This window comes from Coturnix japonica, chromosome 2 (genome assembly GCF_054131305.1).
Source record: "Coturnix japonica strain WE chromosome 2, WE-NBRP24, whole genome shotgun sequence".
Classification (NCBI taxonomy): domain Eukaryota; kingdom Metazoa; phylum Chordata; class Aves; order Galliformes; family Phasianidae; genus Coturnix; species Coturnix japonica.
This window is the reverse complement of record NC_140664.1, coordinates 18,774,440-18,796,668: the sequence shown is the minus strand read 5'-3', so window position 1 is coordinate 18,796,668 and position 22,229 is coordinate 18,774,440. Positions and strand designations below refer to the sequence as shown.

The 22,229-nt window shown below is 44.8% G+C and overlaps 1 protein-coding gene across 2 annotated transcripts; it reads right to left on the bottom strand.

The window, feature by feature from the left end:
• Positions 1 to 5,097: 5,097 nt before the first annotated feature.
• On the bottom strand, positions 5,098 to 18,772 carry PABPC1 (poly(A) binding protein cytoplasmic 1). 2 transcript variants are annotated; one of them, XM_015856101.2, is made up of 15 exons: positions 18,068 to 18,772; positions 14,194 to 14,387; positions 13,971 to 14,086; positions 12,600 to 12,739; positions 11,230 to 11,324; positions 10,156 to 10,293; positions 9,971 to 10,066; positions 9,286 to 9,558; positions 9,005 to 9,098; positions 8,755 to 8,865; positions 7,814 to 7,968; positions 7,293 to 7,377; positions 6,976 to 7,106; positions 6,607 to 6,702; positions 5,098 to 5,541 (listed from the first exon to the last, which is right to left on the bottom strand). In XM_015856101.2, exons 1-14 carry the CDS (start codon positions 18,258 to 18,260, stop codon positions 6,610 to 6,612), a joined length of 1,914 nt encoding a protein of 637 aa, XP_015711587.1. In that variant the 5' UTR covers positions 18,261 to 18,772; the 3' UTR covers positions 5,098 to 5,541; positions 6,607 to 6,609. The 2 variants fall into 2 exon arrangements, with proteins under 2 accessions (XP_015711587.1, XP_015711586.2); XM_015856100.3 differs by having other exon boundaries at positions 12,609 to 12,739.
• Between the last annotated feature and the right edge of the window lie 3,457 nt (positions 18,773 to 22,229).

Sequence of the window (22,229 nt, the reverse complement as noted above, 5' to 3'; positions counted from 1 at the left end):
AAGTGCTGCTCCAGCCAAGCCAGTATCTCATCTGCAATTAACTCGGTCATTGACAAGTAGAACTTCATAGGGAAAGCAGGCACAGCACTCCTGAAAAGCCATCCCAGCTGCAAAACAGACAAAGGGACATTCTACATCAGTGAAGCAGCATTCAGAGTTTCCATGAACCATCTGATGCCCTCCTGTTTTGACAGAGAGATGCACTGAGCTACTGCAGATACCCACATGGCACCTCCCTGGTGGCCCACAGGGCTCACAGCAAAGGCAAAGCTACAGCCTTTGCCTGGGTGGCCACCAGAAGTCAAGCCCAAAGCAACCTCCATTGATGGAATCTCAGTTTTGGTCTGACCACTTTGGAGTTCTCCACTTCAGGTCAGAAAAGTAGCACTGTAGTAACCTCATCCACTAGGTCCAATGGACCTCACGGGCAAAGACAACATGGTTACAGATGTTCATAAAGGATTTCTTCAGCAGAGAACGGCAGATTATAAACTTAAAAGCATGGTGATTTCTGGCCTTGAGCTGTGCTATCTCAGAGGCTTTTTACTATTTTGTTAATGAAAGCCTGTATGTTTTATCAGATCATGTAATATTGTCAAAGAAAAACAGCAAAAAACAAAGCAGAAACAAGAAATGGAATTTTTCAGGAACTTTGAAAGCTTGACTCTTTCTCCTTCCTTTAGCTGGCTAAGAAGTGTGTGATGTCTCTGCACAAATCCTACCTCATTTATAAAGAGGCCTGAAAGGACTATAAAACCTCAATTACAATATCTTGCTCTAAAGTGAGACAGTAGAGCATTTACAACCTCCCTGGGCAGCCTGTTCCAGCACATCACCACTTTCAAGGAACTTCCCTCTGCCATCTAACATTTTTAATTCACCTCACCTACTTATCCTGACTTCACAGGTTTGTTTTTCGTGTCTGTGCAGAAGCTGTCCAAGCAATCAAAGGCCCACACACGTTCCCAACACCGTCAGCCCTGCTGAACACATCAGCCATTTGCAGAGAATGGCTGTGTAGGCCTTGGGTCAGCATGGATGACTACCTGACAGGGATGACATCTGTCCTGTTTAAGGCAGCCTGGCTCTCCTGTTGGCCTTCCTACCACTGGTATTATTAAATTATTAACAGAGGGAAAGAAACCTGGTTTCCCCATAGCTAGATGCTCGAACTCCTCAAACAAGAGGCCAAAGTGGGGATGGCAGAGCCACCCATGCACAAGGCAAGACCCCAGATCCCACATGAGGTGAGGGAGATAATCCTCAGGTGGAACTGAAGCTGACAACCTACTACAGTGCACTGCTCTCAGTATTTCTGCCTGCAGAGCTTAAACCTGCCCTCCTAAGGCAGATCTCTTTGGGGATATCCTTCCAGCTCATTTTCGCCTCCCTATCTGCTGTTTGCCTTGCGTACTCAGCTTATGGCTGTGCCTGCCCTTTGGCAGTAAAGGACCTGGGGTAAGGGAGCATGGCCCAGAGCACGCACACAATGCACCTCTCTATGCAGTAGTGTATCCAAAGCCTTGTGTGCTCTGCTCTGCTAACAGTTGCTCCCTTCTGGCAGTCCTTTGGCAAACTGTACTGGGAGACAGCAAGGAGCAGAGTTTGGGAATGCTGAACAGAAGCATTCACAGTATATGTAGCAAGAGAGGAGGAGAAAGGATAGTGAGAAAAAAGGGGCAGGTAAGGCAATGCATTGGAGAAAAAAATATTGAATCCTAGAAGGGCTTGGGTTGGAAGGGACCTCAAGGATCATCAAACTCCAACCCTCCTGCCAGGGGTGTATTCTGATTTAGCATCAGATGAGGAACTGATAGGTGGGATAGCAGTGCTCTAGGAATGAGCAGAACAGGACACAGCAGCAGGAATGAAGAAATGAAAAATGAAAACCCACCAATGAGTTGTGAAGTCCATCACAAGGTAAAGCAGCAGCACAGGGGATACAAAGAAGGGTATTGACTGATCCCTGCTGCTGGAAAACCTGCTCCGCTGCCAGGAGGTGCCATTGTTGCATCTGGGAGGGAAAGAGATGAGCACCCATTGAACTCAGTGCCAGTATGAGTGTTGATCAAGCAGGACCCTAAAATGGAGTAATGGAGGTGAGCTAGGGCTGCTCAGCAGGGTTAGCAGAGTGGAGCAGGTTGCCTCACCACAAGGCTCTTTGCAAAAGGGAGCAATGTCTCTTTTGGAAAGGCTGTGACTCATCCAATGACCTGAGGAAAACCCACTCTCAGTGGAACAAGGTTTGTACATGTTTTTCAAAGTAGAACAAAATGTGTGAAGTCTAGAAAAACAAAACAAAGCAACAGAGAGTAAGTAAAATAACATTGTGCAAAGTGTTTGATGACTTGTTTTCCTCCTTCATCCCTACAGCCAAATACAACCAGTCTGACAACTTCTGGAGTGCCCACGTTACACCCTCTGACAAGCCAGCTCTGCAGCTCCCAGTGCCAAAGCTGCTGCTGGGCCTGGAGGTGGGGCACCCACACCCTGTGAGCTCCAGAACAGCTTTCCATGCCCTCCTGGGCAAGGCCCCTGCATGCATCTGTGCTTACAGGCTGCTTCAGAAAGCCACAACTGTGCCTGCAAGGGAAGGTGGCCGTGTGAGGAGTTTGGTGAAAGATACGTGAAGTATTGGCAGAGGGAAGATCTATGCTCCAGGCCATGGAGCTTTCCCCTTTGGCTGTTGCTCTAGGCTGGTGGTCACTTCCCATCTGTATGAATCTGGTTCTTCCCTGGAAAATTATGGGAGGGGAAACCAAAGCGGCAAATCTAACAGAGGCAAGGAACAGAATTAAGCAAGCTTCTACTTGTACCGGTGTCAATGCCACACATTTGGGGCACACCTGCTACTGTAGAGCCTATTTTATCTCATCTACTGACTTCAGATTTAACCTGGACTGTGCACAATGCAAGGTCCTCGTCGATGCAGTGTGACACAACAAGCCAACCTGCCCAGGGCAGCATTTTTGATTTCCGAGTGCTCAGATACCACACGGAATATTTTAAAGGTTGCTCAGAGCTGTCAAAAGAGCATCTCCAAGCAGCAGTAGCCAGCTGGAACACTACTTGGTTGGGGATGTTCCTTTAGCAGATTACATGGGGAACAAGAGTCTCTTTGGCACTGACATACTGTTCTTAGTACACAATGTACAACAGGTCCACTGTGATGGCTCAGCTTATAGTTTGGTTTTTTTCCCCCTTAATTCCATTCAGTTTTAATTCAACGAGTGAGAAAGCTAAGAAATGATTCGAATAATTTCATCTTTGGAAAATGTTCTTTGTTCTTGTTGCCCATCTACTTCAAAGGGCGCTGCAACCACATGCGCACCTTGTGGTCTTGGCGTAGTCAAAAACATTTATTTCAAATTTGTATTCAACTGTTGTATCCTAAGGACTTGTAACGCTGCCAGCTGCATTTGCATTTGGAGATGGCCAATATCTGCCATTCTTAACCACTTCGTACAGAAAGAAAAGGGGATTAAAAGCCTTCCTTCATAGAAATAGTTCCACTGCATAACTCCAGTCCCCGTGGGAGTAATGCATAAGGATTCCCCCAGGCTCCAAGTGCTGACATGAGCACAGGCCCAGTATTTCAGAGCTTTCTTATTTGTAGCTTTCCTGTGGCTTTTCAATGCAGGTGTGGTGTGTATCATTCGCCATGATGCTGACTAATTGATACAATAGTTAGTACTTAAGATAGGGCATCTCCCTTTGTAAGGAAAGGACAAGCTGATGAAAAAGAAAATGGGAAGTAGGAAAGGGAAACTGGCCAATTTAGTTCATTGTCCACTGGCATCATAAAAAGGAAACCAAGATAAGAACAGAGACCTTTCTGCAGCTGCCAGAGTTCACTTGTGCAGAACCAATATATATATAAGTAGAACAAAAAATGGAATACCTTAAGCCTTTACAACAACCCCTGCAGAACTGCCTTATTCTCTATTTCCTTCTATCACAAACATTACCTGGTATTTCAGGCTGGTACAGATGCTACTGCTTCACACATCCACAAAATTCTTCCACATTTTTACTGTGTTGCTAAAAAAACACCATTATTTAAAACTCTCTCCAAAGCTTTTACATAATATCAATAATAACATTAAATTGAGATTGTATGTTCAACCTCTTACCTGTTGGCGCATCTTGCTTGAGCTGCCTCCCCTGTGGCATTTTGGGATCAAAATCAACTTTCAGGAATCCTTAAATGGGGTCACACAACTCAGCAAGACTGGAAACCAATGGGCGACCCAATCTGCCTCCATTGGGAAGGGGATGAACATCAGAAACAAGCTCACCCCGCTGTGTTTCTTGTGAAGCTGGGGACAGAGGATTCATTGGTGCCACAGCACATCTCTGCACTGGCTTAATTCTCTAATTAACTCAATGGAAAGAAAAATCCAGGCTGAACATCTCTGCAGAAGGAAAGAAATAAAATCCAACTCCTGCTAATTATTTTTTGGGGTGAGGAGCCATTTCAGAGAGCATGTCCTCTGCAGTCCTGATTGCAGTAGTAGTTCCAGAAGACACTGATGCCCTCCTCCAGAGAACACCCATTTCAGGTGGCCTTCTAACAACAGCTCATTACCTCCCTGCCTGCCATCCTGCACAAACTGTATCCTTTCCATACAATACTGTTGCAGACAATTCTCGCTCACTCACCCCTGTCAATACTGCTCTACCTCCACCTCAGACATGGTGAAGTTCACTTGCAGGTTCAGGGTTAACTCCAAAGGAATAGCAGATGACCTGCACAGATTCTGTGAGAACACTGTGCAAGTGCCACATGGGTTGTGTTGGCACTACAGAATTCCATCACAAACCTTTTATAATGGCATTTCATAGCAAGAAAGGTATAGTATTTAAAGGGCTATTTCTAATCAGACTCTGACAAGAGCCCAGGCACTGTGCTACTGGGGGTTTTAAAGCCCAGATGCTGATCTAGCTATTCTTTGTGTTTAATGCCTATGTTTATATGTTCAGTAACAGGTAGCTGTGTGTATGATAACGCTCTGCTAAAAAAAGCTGGATTCTACCTTGATATTCTGAAAGGCCTCATCAAAAGTACAACGTACAAAAAACCCCATGACAAATAAATCAGTGTTTAAGGAATTTTTATTAAACCAAGAATTTTATAATCCAAATTACGTTTCTTTGCTCAGCTATCAATTCCCACTGTCAACTAAAACAGTGGTGATATTCTGAGCTTTTCCACAGTAAAGAATTACAAAATTAAAGAAAGGAATGCTTTAAATTTTTGTACTGTGCTGAAAATTCTTTTTCCCCCGGGTTTATAAAACATTAATTTGTCTTTTTTATTTTACTATTTTTTTTTAGATTTTAAATCAATAAGTAATCTAGGACTAGCATTTGTTTTACTAGCCCCGGCGTTGCTCCGTACATTAGCTTCAAAGTTTCCTTTCCTTTTTTTATTCATTTTATATTTTGCAATGTTTTTCTCAATATTTAATAGTTTTTCCATGTTTAATGTTTTTTTTTCTTCGGTGAAGCGAAGTTCTAGATTGTAGTTCCCGGATCTTTCTGTGAACAAAAACAGAGCTGTTAGGAGGACTGGGAATCAAAGCAGCCCCTTCCTTTCTGATACCTGAAAAATACTGTGGGCTTTCAGAGCACAAATGGCACCAAAGCTCTTTAACTATCAGCGCATCATAGAGGCAGCTGTCCCACTTTTTAGAGATACTGAACAGAAGTATCTCAAGACTGTGATGCTTGATTAAGATAAAACAGTCTAAAACTGAGCAGCACGCTGCACAGCCTGGCCTTGGACTAGACGCGATCCTTTGTTACTGTAACAATTAGATGGCAGGTCATCTCTAAGGTCAGCATACCAAAAGCTCTAAACCATCAGTAACAGTATTTTCAAATTCCAACCACTAAAATACCATAGAGCACAAGCAGTAACATTCTTAGTTCAGTATAGACAAGTATTCAGCACTTCTTATCTCCAGTGTGAAAGTATCACTATTAAAAAAAATTAAAAATATAGAGAAAAGAAAACATGGGAAAAGTATGACTCATTCTGCCTCCAGAAGGCCAACTCATGCCTGCAGAAAGGAGAAGACCAAGAAAAATGAAGGCTAAGTAACCACATTTAAAAGCAGGCCTCTTCTACCATTAACTATAAATGTGAGAAGTTCACATGGACGCAAAGCCCATCCAGACTGGATGGGACATGGACTCCTATGGCATCCTCAGCTCCACATTTTTCCCCTTTTGAAACTGTAGGGACAGCACCTTTCACTTCTTCCTGTCATGCCAGTTTCAGACACTAACCTCTCACAAGATAACCAAGAGAACATTTCAGCTAAAATTAAAGCTAATTTGACTAGAATATAAAACTGAGAACATGTGGTTAGAAACAGTGCTCCCATTTCACTAAATACATGAGATGAAGTGCCAGTAGCATTTGCTAAACAAAAGCTGCTGAACTGGACAACAGAATGGAGCACAAAACTATTCTACAATTGCAAGAACAGCTGCTGCTTCCTGTGGCTGTAAATGACAGGTTGCCTGGAAGCTCACTGCCATGGACTAGGGACTATTGCCCTCACTGACCTACAAAGCTACACTACTCAGAAAACTTACTTATTAAACACTTGGAACCCCAGTAGGGTTATTAACTGCCTTTTGAGCAGCTTCTTTAGCTTGGTGGGCTTGTAGTACGGCTACAGCTTCATCAACCTGGTAAGTAAAAAAAACAACAAAAATTAATAAAGGGAAGATTTTTTCTGTTTAACTTAACAAACTGGTTTGACCTACACATACAAACAACTCCTGAAGAAGAAAAGGATAACATCACGGTCTCAGTTCATGCTAGCATAAATGACTGCTACCCACCAAAGAAAATATTCTAATTTCACACCTTGAGCCACTGTTGCACTTCACCTACTCCTCTGTGCCAGCATAGACATCTGTTAAATCAGTGTGAAAATCACTAGGCAAAAGTCCACCTACCTTCGAACGAAGAGACTCAGGAGACTCGAGCATGTGAAGGAGTTCAGAGTTGTCAATCTCCAACAACATACCAGTGATCTTACCCGCCAGAGTAGGATGCATGCTTTGAATAAGAGGAAATAGACGTTCACCTAGAGAGGAAAAACGTTATCTGGAGTGAGAATCTCATCTGATGAACATAGTCTGGATTGAAGGAAAAAGAGCAACACAAGACTCCTTGTTCTACCCTGAACACCATTTACCCTGCATTTTAAGATTAGTAATAGAGTAGTCAGCATACTTCTGCTACAAGTCATAAAGACACCATGTGTACATACCTAACATCTGCTTTTGTTCTTGTGGAGGGGCAGAAGCCAACATGGAAGCAGTCAAGGGTTCCTGACCTTGCACATGGACAGCAGGCTGCAAATTAATTTTACACCATTTAGAGATTAAATCCCGGCTTATAATTAGTTGCAGCTTCAAATTTCCAATGTTACTCAACTCAGCATAGACAATGCCTACACTGTCAGAAACCTGGAATACATTACATCCAAGTCAATTTAATCAAACAGAGCTGGTTCAGACTGAGTGATGCTGGAGATAAGCATCAACCATTCCATTGTGGAGCAATCACAAGGAAAATTCAGGTGAAGATATCAAATCAGAAAATATAAAGTAACATAGGAACCCATCCCATCCCAGGTGAACCTGAAACACTTAAAACCCCAAACTCTACTGGTGCCATAATGCAAAGCCTCAATTCTAAATAAACAAAGTAACTCTTAATCATACACATCTCCAGCCTTAATCTGCAGAAAACCCAGCAAAAGCATGAGCAGTTCCTAAAATTACATACCTGCTGCATAGCAACCTGTGGCTGTGTATTAAGATGCTGCTGAGGATTGCGAACACCTGCAGCATATTTGTACTGTGGTACTGTGCGTACAGCAGGAGTAGCCGCAGTAGCTGCTGCTGCAGGACGTGGACCCATTGTTTGTGTTGCTGTATTAGCTGAAAAGATAACAGTTCTGTTGGTGAACAACTCAACCTTCAATTTAACATGCAGTGCACAAAACTTAACCAATCAAAATCAAACACCTGATTCAGGTATTACATTGTAGATTCATCTCAGCAGTGCTGGCACAGTGAAACTTCAAAGCTAGAAGTTTACTGGGCATCACTTTATACCCATCTCACTAACGAGTTGCTATTTAAAGATATGTGAGAAAACATTCACTTTTGGTTGAATATTGACTTAATTTCATTTTAACCTCAGAGGACATTTGATTTCCTGAGTGCAAGTTTTCAATAGCAATCCTAAAAAAGACGCATCCATTAAGTAGATAGCTAAAAGAAGTAGATAGCTAAAAGAACCCACTGCCTCAGATGCTCTCAGAGAATTAAGACTCCAACACCATTAGTTCTGGTTCATTCAGTGACAAGCAGGTTCTGGACACATGATAATTCTGCTACTGAACAGTAAGAGCTAAAGCTGTATCACCTCAGTATTTTCACATGCAGCTTTTTCTTACAATTGTCACCCCGATGTTTAGAAATGGCAGCAGCTGTCATACAACACTACTGAAATGCATGGTAAAGGAAGAAAGAGATGGGGACCACAGCAGAAAATTGACCGTCAGTCTTTGCTGGAATAGTATTCTACACAACTACCAAAAGGAGAGACCAGCTTACCAATCCAGTAAGAGCTAGAAACGAACTTATGAATGTTTTTGAGAGATTCTGAATCAGCAAAGCTAAAGAAGTGTTGTACTTCAAGTTACTAGCAGTGAAACTCACCAACACGCTGTGTTGACATGCCTCGTGGTACTTGTGTAGGAGCCGGTCTCATGGTGCTAAATGGTGGTCTGGGAGCTGCCGGGCGGATAGCACCAGGCATGTTTTGGAATGCTGCGTTTTAGGAAAGATATGTTACATTACACACCGAAACAAAAGACTCATTCTGTGGTTCCATGAAAACATATCTAGAATTACAAAGGTAAAGGCTTATTGAGTTGATCACCATTGTTGGAAAAGCAAAGAGACTTACGATGAGGTCTGGCACCCTGAGCAGTCCAGCGAGGACTAGGTCTAGCAAGTTGAGCAAGTTGATTAGTAGGATAGTATGCAGCACGGTTCTGAGTCTGTCAGATGCAAAAACATTATGTTACCTTGCTATCCTCAGAGGGCATGCTGAGCAGTGAATCACCACTCTGCTATAAAGCTACAACACTGAAATTATGAACAAATGCTAATTGTTATATTTACTTTTAAATCTAAACAAATTATACATCTAGTACTAAGCATTCAGTTACTCAGCTTTATACATACCTGTGGGATAGCTGCCATGAAGTAACCTGAAGGAGGTGCTGGTTGGTAGGGGTTGATTACTGGATTAGGAACTGCTCTTACAGTTGCCATTCTCTGCATATACTGGTTGGTGAGATGGGCTTGGCGCTCTTCTTTACGCTGGGCTAGAGCTACGTATAATGGTTTAGTAGCCACAATTCTACCATTCATTTCTGTGACAGCTTTGGTGGCTTCTTCTGGTGATGAAAAGCAGACAAACCCAAATCCTTTGCTGCGTCCACCTTCCATCATGACCTGCCAGGAAGATAAGAAAATGCTACTTCTGGCCCTATTCAACTCACACAAGCTCCACTTTTCAGCTCACTGTGCAAGTGCTACTACAGGTTTGTTATACTGAATGGATTTATAAAGAGGAATGTGATTTAACGACAAGCTAAGTCTTTAGTGAATACAGATAAAACCCTCGGTGAGGTAAAACCAAGCACATCAATGCACTAAAATACAAATCTTTTCTTCGGTAATGTCAACATACAGTTTATATCAAGAATGGTATGATGTGTTTAACTTGAAATACATAAAATAAATAAATAAAACAGGTGTTCATGAATATATAACAGTAGTGACAATGATAGAGGACTGGGTCACATCTCTCATTTCTCTCTCTCCATTCAAAAATAAAAGTGCAAGTGCAACCTGCCAGTTTTACCTTTGCGCTAGTGATTGTACCAAATGGGGAGAACTCTTTTCGAAGACGTTCATCATCAATTCCATCATCGAGATTTTTTACGTAAAGGTTTACTCCCTAAGGAAAAAAAAGTCAAGTTAGTTTTGAAAGCAAACAACCGACATAAATACAGAAATGAAGTTAGCTCTCTTGAATCAAAAGTGAACCTGGTATCTGGTGATCCTGTCCTGCTTCATCTGCTCAAATTTACGCTTCAGCTCCGTCTGTCTTTCCACTTTTTTCTGAGCCCGTCCAACGTAGATTTGTTTCCCATTGAGCTCTTTTCCATTCATCTCATCTACAGCCTTTAGGAATAAACGAGAGGTTAGCAGTGGTTCATATTTACCGAGATACTTGTATTCCTTGCTATTTAAAACATCCTATGTGTGATCCTAACTAGTGTAAGCGAAGCAATTCACTTATGAATGTGTGGAAAACTGAAAAATGTACTTTTAACACAGTATTTGTTCCCATCTCTTGCTTGGATGCTCAACAATACAAATCACAAAACCGTCTTTTGAAAAGCAAGCTTGATTTGTTGCCTTCATCTGTTCTGAGCTGAGTTTTTCCTCCTGATTCTGTGTCCTTCCTGTCATAGTAAACTGACACAAAGCAAACAGCTGCCAAAGAATTAAATTATACAGCATACTGGCATGCTACAGACACATACAAATTAATAGGACCCTTGTTCCAAAGTTACTCTTCAAGGTAAAAGCAACATCACAGAGCTGACTACTTTCTTAAAGCTGTGCCAAATGTACTCATAAAACTAAGAGCCTTCCTGCTGACTTTGCAGTACTGAAGTCTGAAAAAACAATCCTTTCTGCCTTGCACTTGCACAAATGTTTTGTGCAACCAAATTGGATCCAATGATTCATTCACATTTTGCAGATGTAATAATTTACCATGCTTGTGTGTTGCCCAGCATGAAGAAATCCAAATCTCACTGAAATCTTTAAGCCCAACTACAACAGGTTTTTACATTACTCAGCATGTCTCTACATCAGTTCCAGCTTTCTCAGAGTATCTTAATAGGCTCCACAAGTGAACTCATTTTGTTCATAAGAAAGCATGTGAACTGGTAGAAACTATGTTCAGTTGTTTAGGAAGCAAATACCTGTTTTTTCAGTGTCCTTGAGCAAATAAAAAGTCTTAATAAATTCACAAATTTCTTAGGTGCTCAATGAAACTTCTTACTTGGTTTTCAGTCAGAATTCCTAACGCAAAGTACAAAAACTTACTTTTTGGGCATCTTCATGTCTTTCAAAACTAACGAAGCCAAAGCCCTTGGATTTTCCACTCTCATCGGTCATAACTTTCACACTTAAGGCAGGACCTAAAATGTCAATGCAATGTTATTTTATGTTGCGCACATTCTCTTCGTGTCCTGAACACTGTTTAGAAATTCCACCATTTCATTTCTTCATTTTTTACTACAAAAGATTCCTGCATCAATGACAGTATCTATTTTATCCTACCCATTAGGATAAAACTGCTCATCTGCCCAGATGCTGAACTATAGCCTTTGTGGCTGATGTCTGCCAAGCTGAATATCTTTTGTATTGTATTTTCAATCAAAATGGGATAGGAATTTAACTTCAAAGCGAATTCAGTAATTTTTAATGGAAAAAATAACATCTGAAGTGCTAGTGCTTCCATTCTTTGAAATAGGCATTAAAACCTGTAAAGGAGACTCATATATTAGCTCCATGTGCACTGGCAAAAGGATCTCAGCTCAGCAGTTCTGAACCTTTGTAAAACTGCCATCCAAATTCAGTTGCAAGAGTTATTAGCTAAATTTGCTCCAATTTCATCCACAGGTATGTCAGTAGTAAGAAGTAATTTCCTGTGGCTTCCTGTGGTATTTAGGGCTGCTACAGGATCTCGCATACAAGGCTCTGTCTCAGTTTACATGATATCTACTGGAATCCAGCAAGACAGATGAAAAAACACTATATAACTGGAAGGCTGACGATACAATAGATGGGGCCTATAGACCAGTCTAAGGGTCTGTAACTGGATAAAGGAAGTTTGCCACTTCCTAATTCAACAATAACACATCAGATACGTTACTAGATACACACCCACAATAATTCTGCCTTGTGCATAACCAAGGCTCAAGACAGAACTAAGCAGTTTGCTCATGGTGAAGTTACTTGCAATTTCTTTAGTCAGCCACCACAATGCAACTGAATAAAGAAAGCACAGATACTCTGGATAAAGGTTAGTCTGCAGATCAGTGAAAAAGCAACAGGAAACTCTTTTGTCACGTATCCTGTTGGGAACTCACAGCATCAATCCATTCAACAGAAAGCATTTCTATTTGCAACTTCAAGATTTGAAAAAAATCCATTAGAGACTATTTACACAATATCTCCATATCATCAAAAAGTTCTGATAGGAGGATTATATTCTATTCCACATATTTAACATTCTGTCGTGGGTATTAATTACTATCTCAAATTCAAAGTGTAATAAACACTAACTTATTAAGTAAAACAGCAGACAGCCATCTGATTGTTCCCATTACTTGGTAATAGGAACACTGTACAGCTACAAAGTAAGCTGAAGTTCAGCAGTGTTTATATAAACTCAAAGCATAAGACATTACCAAACTTGCCAAAGAGTTCCTTAAGTCTCTCGTCATCCATGTCTTCCCCAAAATTCTTGATGTAAACATTGGTGAATTCCTTTGCTCTGGCTCCAAGTTCTGCCTCACGTTCCTTGCGAGATTTAAACCTTCCAACAAATCTAGTTCCAGGAGAACGGAAAGGGTGTATTAGACAAAGTGTGTCAAGATTTAAAACATTACTTTAATCCTCTCACATCGTATTTTATTCTCAATCATTCTCATTATTCATGATAGGCATGAAATTCTTGAGATAAAATATTCAAGATAAAGCTATCAAAACTAATTTCCCTATCTCTTTCCTATCGGTGCACTTATCGCAATTCCGAACAAAAATGCTTTCAAGTCATTGGCAACACTGTTCTCTCTTGTACAGCCTTTGACATCAGGAGATGCAGACAATGGGAAGGAGTGCTAGGTAAACTGAAATTCCAGATACCAGCATAATCTCTCTGCCACACTGAAAACATGGCAGCCTTAAAACAGTTACCATTTGCCAACCTAGCTTTTAAGCAGGAGATATGAGCTAGCTTCCCTCACACCCTTATGTACCTTTCTAACCTATGTCAAAGCAAAGCTTTTTTTTCCCCCCCTTCACTCAATAGGCATGGAGAAATAAATAGTGCAACTTACTCTGCAGTCAAATACCATTGTGAATTGGCTGAGAACACTAAAAGTCAGAGACAGAACAGAGACTGAACACAACACCCTGTGCTACAAGGAACCCCTCTAACACAGAAGTTACAAGGCTAACACTGATTTTTGATTACTATTCCAAATACCATAATGATCCCTTAGCTGCAAGGCAGCCATCCACCAATCCAGCCTAGTTATTGCTAATCAATAACCTAATAATCTGTTTTTTCGCTACAATATAGAAGTAGTTATGGTTTTCAAACCACTGCTCCCTTCAGTTTTATTTCCTATTCCTGTTCCCTAGGCAGAAATGGACACTGACAAAAACATTTTGCGTAATCAGACCACTACTCAACATGGAGCAGCTTGGGAGCTCCAAGTTTCACTCAAAAAAAAAGGAAAACATACCTATCATTTATAAAGAAATCATTGTTCAGAATACCCTGTAGACTATAGTTCATCTGGGATCAGTAACATCATAAAAGAGTCTCCCAAACCTTCATTAGAGGATTGACTCATAAGAGAAGTGATACAACTTTCTTAACTTATTCTGCTTTAAAGTAGGTAATGCAGCTCCCGCTATTCCTAAATTCTGAATTCTGCTTAGAACCAGAAGCGTCCAGAACACCCTGACTGTTCTAAGTAAGCTTTGAGTTATCTGTCTATCGTAACTCGAATTCAGTCTGTTGGTCTCCAACAATGTATTTATGTACTTACACTTTGCGGTCATTAAGCAGCATACCATTCATTTTTTCAATGGCTCTTTCTGCAGCTTCTTGTGTCTCAAAATGTACAAATCCATAACCCTTGGATCCATTTTCATCACATACCACCTATTAAAGAAAAACTTTGCCGTAATAACCATGGAATATTTCCTGCATAATTTGAATTCTTTTTTTCAATGTCAAAACATTAATTGCACCCATAACCTGTCACTAACCTTACAAGAAAGGATGTTTCCAAAAGCAGAAAATGTGTCATACAAAGCTTTGTTATCAATTGATTTGTCCAAGTTTTTGATGAAGATGTTTCCAACACCACTTTTGCGTAGAGATGGATCACGCTGGGACCACATGATGCGCACCGGTTTGCCTTTGATGACATCAAAATTCATAGTATCCAAAGCTCGTTCAGCTGGAAAAGCATCATGGAATTAGACACAGTTCACAGAGATGTGAAACTAGTATTTAACTTAAAGATCTCCAAAAAATATATGTTAAAAGCTCATAATGAAATACATATAAGGTCAAGGAAGGAGCAAGCATTGAAACAGCACAATGCAGTAGCATGAACCAGCTTTTATTATTCCAGTGGAGCAGTTTTTCCAGTACAACTCCTTAACTAACTTTCCAAAGCCTGAATTTAAGACCTCAGTACACTTAGGCATGGAACTGCCAAGACATCCTCAGTTTTCTTATGTCCCTTCAGAGCCACAACACACACCTGTGATCCTTTAAGTCAATGAGACGGCTCTAATTTATGGCAGAGCTGATCTCCTACTTAAGATCTTTGTAATTTTTGTTCCTGTCTTGAAGAACATGGAAAAAGTTCTGCCATGCACCTGAAGTCATACCCACCTGCATCAACTCATTTCACTGCCGTCTGCCTATAGGAGAGCACTGAGATGTTAACGAGACTGAAATCATTTAGTATTAATTTAAAGGAAGACTGTAACCGTGTCAATTATTTGCTTTTCTTAGAGGCTCCAAAGGCCGGCCACACTTTCAAACTCAATCCCTTTTTTCCTTGAAGCGCTGCTCATGTATTTGACTTTGTTACTGGACATCATGGCCAAGAAACGTTGCAGTTGGCCCCTGGTTAGCGGGTACACCATGTTATTGGCTTTCTTGCCATGTTTCAGATTACAAGTGAATGTTAAGATTATATATCCTGAAAGACATCTTTAAAGGCTGACCACGTAAATATCTAATGGTTGCTTTATTGTTAAAAACTCCTATTGATACCATTACCGTAGTCACATGACCGTAGCAAGACAACCAATTTAGGGCTGACATGATGAAAACTTTAAGTATCATCAAACATGTCGGTGAAGATTTCACAAACTTTACTATAGGTTAAAGCAGGAGAGAAGAGCCAGCCTACGTCACTGGTTTTGGGAAATGAAATGCACCACAGCACTTTAAATTACTAAAAAATAACTGATAATGATCTGTGGACATCAGGACGTGCTGCAGTAGAACCATCTAACACTGGCCTTGCCCTGGAAGTCATTAGAACTATTACTGCCGGCACCAGCAAAAGTGCCAGTAATAAACAGCTCATTATTTCCAGAAGCAGCAACAGGGTTTGCTTTTACTACAACATGGGCTCTTCCAATTTGTGCTAATTGCTTCTAGAATAATCCTGACACTTCTCAAGAACGCGTGTTCCCAGACACCTGATTCCAAGCAAGGGAGGGAGTCCTTCCTGGCCTGTAACAGCCCGCTCTGCACTAAGAGCCAGCTGTATCTTACCCTGATACAAGTTATCCACAACAAGGGCAGCATGGCAACTCTGCTCCTCTTTCTCTCTGGCCAAGGATTGTCATGATTTCTGCTTAACCAGCATCACGCCGCCAGACCACAAGATACTTTAAAACATCACATTGAATATTCTGCACAATTTACTAGGTATAAACTACTCTCTGCAGTAAGATTAGCTCGCTTCTTTGCATTTCAGCTGGCTGCCACAGAGGTCTGTGATGGTTTGCAGGGGACAATCCCACCCTGCAGATAACTTGGTGCCATGCAGACACACCTACCCATGCTACACTTGTGCTGATGCTGCCCAGCTTTATGCAGTGAGTCAGGGCTCCCATCTCAGTCACAGCAACTGGCCGCTCAACTTCAGAGCAGCTCCACAACCATACAGAACACACACTCAGCACTGAGCTGTGCTAAACCCACCCAGGTATAGCTATAGAGTAATATAATAAAGCTCTGCAAAAGCAGCCACTGACAAACAAGGGAAAAGCGCAGCTTCCCACTGCTCTAAAATAGGTGTAGTTTAGTTGAGTGATGAAACAGTGTTTCATGGGCTTGACTCTGGACAATGACTCAAATTCAGAGAAGTCCCAACTGTGAAATGCTCGCATACCTCACCAGTGTGTCATCGGCCTAAGGAGCTTGGGGAAGAGCTGGGAGATCCCCAGTTCAGACAGCTGTTAACTCAAATGCACCTCCCGACGCTGTCCTAAGCCCCAGCTAGTAGTTACCAGCTGCTTAATGAGCACAGTCTGGGGCGTAGCTGAAAATTAGGCTAAACCAGGAGAAGGCAGCAAGCATGGAATTAAAAGGAAACCAGTATGATGACAGGAGTAACCTTTTCTCCTCAGAGCTGCTATTTCAAGGCTTCGGAAAATGGGTTGTGTGATCTGACCAAAAAATACAAGAAAAAAGAAGAAAAAAGCCCAGCAGATACTACCCAGGTATTTAACATCACATTCTAAACTCGGTGCAGAGCTACATTGACGGTATCACTGCGGTGTACCCTAAGCAAGAGCCTCCAGGTAGTTGGGGTGCACAGGGCATTAGATTTGGACACCTCCACCCCAAAGTTAGGAAATTACATAAAAATGTGAAGTAACAGCCTTTTTGTAAGAGGTCTGCTCTCATAATGTGCCTGCAAGCATTACTCAGCTGAAAAGCTCCATGTGAGGAATGACAAAATAAGTCACAAAGCTGGGGGCTGTTCAGCTCACCACAAAGGTGAGGCCTGTTCTATAGACGTCTGTCATTACTGAGGAGGAAACACAGCTCAGCTTCTGCCCTGACATTATCATACCACAGCGCTGAACTGTGCTGACCCTCTCTTTTCCTTTCTGCCTGACCTGCACTGTAACTTTTTGTTGACTTAAAAGCAACATGTGGCAGGGCGAGCATTCAGATTCCACGCTTCTGAGCACTGGCTGGGCTAATTAAAAGCTTTCTGAAGTGAGAGGGCTTGAAAACAACTGAAATCTTTCATGGTAAGGGGTAACTTTTACTCCACTGCCCCCACCCCGATACCATCGGTGCACAGAGGTGCCACCCACCCCTGATGGAAACTGTGTGCTGAGGTCAGTTCTGACGGGCAGACAATTCAACTGCCTGAAAAGTTTGTAACTCGGACTTCTCGCTCTCATATGCTTGAAAATGAAATTATTACAATAGAAAGGTGTTTAGTTGACGGTGTTTGAAACCGAGTGAGCTCTAGCTGCTCAAATTATTTCTCTTAATCGGATTCCGTAGAACTTTACACGGGTCAGACGTGGCCCTTTATAAAGGCAAGCTCAACTCGGCAGGAAAGCGACCAGAGCCGCACGGCAACTTTCTTTACTGATACAACTTCAGAGGAACGAAAGAAGAGTTGAGGAGAGGCAGCAAAGCCGCCCAGCAGCCGTAGGGCCGGCAGGGCCGGTAGCCGTAGTGCCGCCATAGCGCCGCCTCATCGCTCCGGCCTGCGCCGGGCCCGTGCCGTGCAGCGCCCCATGGGCCGCCCGCCTCCGCTCGCGCCGCGGCCGTTACGGGTCGGCCGGGCACGGCGGCTCTGCCCGCCCCCCTCGGCCCCTCGGCCTCGCCGGGCCCCGCTCGTTCCCCGCTCGTTCCCCTTTCGCTTCCCGGCGGCGCCTCCTCCCCCACCCCCCGGGCGCCACGAGGCGCGGAGGCCCCAGGCCGCGCGGCGGCACCAACTTCCCGGCCCCGCTTCCCCGCCCGGCGGAGCCCCACCCCGAGAGCACGGGGAAAATGGACGCGGCGGCCGGGCCGGGAGAGAGGAAAGAGGAGGGGGGGGGGCGGGGTAACATGGCTCCTTGGCCGGGCCGGGAGCTGGCTCACCGTCGGCGGGCTGCTGGAAGTTGACGTAGGCGTAGCCGAGAGAGCGCCGGGTGATCATGTCCCTGCAGACGCGGATGGAGAGGATGGGCCCGGCGGGGCTGAACTTCTCGTAGAGCATGGCCTCGGTCACGTCGGGGTGCAGGTCCCCTACGTAGAGGGAGGCCATGGGGTAGCTCGGGGCGCTGGGGTTCATCCTGCCGCCGTCTCCCGGCTCGGGAGGGCAAGGGGGAGGCGCTGGAGAGGAGAGAGGGCCGCGGCGGACGGGAGCTCCGTCGGGGCAGCGGCCGAGCGGGACGAGACGGCGTTGCCGGGGGGTGCGCTGCGATCCGCTCCGGTACGGGCGGCGATTCGAAACTTAACGGCTGCGGGGCGGGCGCTGCGGGCCGGGCCTGGCGGTGCGATGCGGTGCGGTGCGGGTCGGGCTGCTCGGTGCTTCCTCTCGGCTGAGCCGGGTCCGGGACTTCGCTTCACCGGGTTCTTTTTTTTTTATATCAAACCGGCCGTTTTCAGGAGGTCTTCGGGAGATGGAAAGAAGGGAGGCTTGATTTTTTTTTTAAGGTATTTTTTTTGAAGATTTTATGATTTTTTTTGGCTTTTTTAGTATTTTTAGTAATAAATGGTGCGGCGGGGCCGGGCCGGCGTGTCCGGTTGTCCGGAGCACACGCACTGCGCACACAGCTCCGACGGCGGCCGGGGGACAAGGGGGAGGCCGCCGCCCCGGCCGCGCACTATATATACCCGCCCCGCCCCCACCCGCCCCCACCGCTCCGCACGCCACGCACCGACGGCGCGCACTGCGCATGCGCCGCACAGGGGGGAGGCGGGCGGCCGAGGGGGGAGCCGGTCACTGCGCATGCGGGGAGGAGAGGCCGAGCGGGAAGGCGCGTGCGCCGCGTGACGTCACGGGGGGCGGTGGGGGCTCGGCTGCACTGCGCACGCGCGGACGGCGGAGCACATGTGCGCGGAGGGGGTGGGGCGCCGCCAGCCGGCAGAGCGCGCTGCGCATGCGCGGGGGTCGAGCGGGAGGGGTTTAGCGGCGACGCGCATGCGCGGCATCGAGCCCCGCCCCGCGCGTGCATGGAGCCGCCCGGCTGGGAGCGGGGAGCGGGAGCGCGCGCGCGTGCACGCGAGGGCAAAGAAGGTCGCGTGCCGGCCGGAAAGGGACGGCACTGCGCATGCGCGGCAGCCGCTCCTTCCTCCCCTTGCGGCCCACAGCGCGGCCTGCAGCGCTTGTGCCTCCCTGCACCACACACACACTGCCCCATACACACTCTGCTCAGCCACACACACACACTGCCCCACACCCTGCTTCCCTATAATCACATAGACTGTTAACCTGGCAATGAGGGGCTGCTTTATAAGATAGCAAGTGGTAGAAGTGCCGCTCTGCTACACAGGAGGCTCGAATCCCAGGGGTTGGACTTGATCTCTAAGGTCCCTTCCAACCCGCACAAGACTATGATACTGTGATAGACTGTGATACTGTGATAGACAGACTGTGATACTGTGATAAAAGCTTCCTGACAGGAGGTTGGTATACTTGGGCAGTGCCTCCTATAACACAAACATTGACCTTACTTTTCAAGGTGTGGCCTGAGTGCTTTAAGGCAAGGAGAAATAATGCGTCTGTGGCTGGGACGCTAAGTTGAACTTCAGCCTTTTCCTTCTCGTTTTAGCTGCTGGCTAACATTGCATTGTGAAAACTAAAGCCTCGATGCTCTGTGTCAAAGAGATAAGGAAGAGCGTGTACCTTTAGAAGGGGAGCGCCGCTTTCGTTAAGCTGAGGGCCCAATTGATAACGCTGTTTGCTTTTCACAGTATCACAGTATCACAGTGTGGTGCGGGTTGGAAGGGAGCTTAGAGATCATCGAGTCCAACCCCCGGGATTCGAGCCTCTGTGTAGCAGAGCGGCAGCTAACTTGGTCCAGATATGCGTCCAGTGCTTAGATAAACTCAGCAGGGTCCCAAACACTGAGTATTCTGTTCAGTAACAAATACAGAAGTAAAAGGGCCCAAGTACTTGAAGCAAATATATTTGAGCGTTACGCTGCTGTTCTGAGTACCCTCAAAGCGCCACATGGTGACTGGTAATTGCTGCGCACTCGGAGGAGCAGCAACATTACCATACTCCTATGCAAACACCTACTTTCTGATGGGTTCTTTAAGACACAAAATGAAGGGAAAAAGAAAAAATAGGCAAGAAGAAGGGCTGGTAGGTGCCCTTGTCCACTCTCTCCCCGGTGAGGACACTGTGTCACCCCTGACCATGATTTTTCAGGCATTTTCATACGTATCCCCATTCAGTAATTCAGTAATCTCCAAGGATCTCTGTTCCAGCGCTGCGCTCTTCATAGCTTGGAAATGTTTTTCCTAATGTTTGACCTAAGTTCCCGTTCTTGCAGTTTCTTCTCACTCTATTCCCAGTGGAATTGCAGACGTTTCGTTCTCCTTTCAACTACTTTTCTCCTAACAAAGTCACGCCTCTCTTGCAGGGCCTGTGCTGGGGTCATTTATGCTGGTCCTGCAGAGCTGGCTCAGTATGTGGGTCAGGCTCGAATGAGTTCTGTCACGATCAGATAATGTGTTTCAGATGGGCACTGCTGAACAAGCATGTATGTGTTATAATGCCTTTGTGCCAGCATGTGCTGGAACCTGTTGCTCCTTCTTCCAGAGCAACACATCACAACAGCTCGGTTGTGTGCCCAGTGTGGGCATGAGGGTGTGCTGGCCTTTCTGGTAGCAGGGATTTTGTGTGTGTATTCCCTTTGCAGAAGGCTGATGGTAGTGGCATAAAGATGTAGTACCTAAGAGAAAACATGGATTTTAATTGCAGCTGGTCACATAAAGGTCTACAGTGATGTGAGATTGCCCTTAGGCAGGTCACAGATCTGTTTCTTATTCCTGTGGTGCTGCTTACCCCTAAATGTTCATCACCATGAGGACTTTACATCAGGTCATGCTTCACGTCACACTCTGCTTTTAACCCAGTTTTTGAACACTATAGATCAATTTATTTTATCACTAAGCCCTCATTTGAGAAAGGAGCCAGCCAGCTTATAGCATGACATGAGTTTCTGGACAAAGCTGACCCAATTTCCCCCCACCACAACAGTTTTTCTCTCGGTTAGAAGGGATCACACTGCAATTAATGACTGCCTTATAGTACAGCTGTGACCTGGCAGAGGTGGGAAGGCTTCTGCCTTTGTGTATTGTAGCTTCAGGTGTATTTTGTGGTGCCTGTGACTTTCAGTGCAGTTTGGACTAGAGCTGGGAGCAGTGTGGCCAAACCTAGTCCTTTTGGAGTAGGCCTGCACAGCCGTCCTTTAGAGGGCACTGAGTGACCACTGGTTGTTTCACCAGCACCTGAATGTGCACAGTGTCTTGCTGCCACCAAGAGAAGGGCTTATTCCCCTCTCCTGCTCCTTCCCTTGCTGCTTTCCCCCCTTCTTCAGACCATGCAGTCCCATCTGGTTCCCTCATAAGGGTTTTGTTTGTTTGTTTTTGCAATGAATTAGTTTGGGTGTCTCAGTGGCCTACATCTGCTCACAGAGCCAGAGCTGACATAAAGATAAGCAGCAGGGCGTGAGGCCCAGGGACAAAGGGAGTGTGCGCCAGCCTTGATAAAATGTTAATCTGCCTTATGGCCTCCTGTGAAACTCTTCTTTTGCAAACACAGTTCTGGAAGAATAATTGATAGTTGTTTGGTCACTCTGTTTTACCCAAAGCAAACAGGAGAGAGATGAAAGGGCCAAGTATTGGTGAGAGGGCTGAAGAGAGATGATGTGTCAGGAGGGGTTGGGACCCTGGGCCTGAGATGAGGTTTGATGGGAAGAGGATGTCAAAAAGGGGGGAGCAGACCCTCCTCCAGAGCATGAAGTACTTCATGAGAGCCCTGAGAGGTGCCTGAAGCAGGGGCTGGCATCTAACACATGCTGACAAAACATGGCCCAGCTGCTGTGGGAAGTTCATGGGGGGGTCTGTGGCCTTCCTGAAAACCCGAATCCAGCTGCTACTGCCACTATGTTGTCAGCACTGAATAAAACATTTCTGTGTCTTTTAAGGGCATCAGTTTGGCCTGGCAGAGACTCCCATAGCTGACTCCATGCCTCTTCCTGGGTCAGCTTCCTTCTTCTTGGGTTTTGTGCTCAGAAATAAAGCCAGG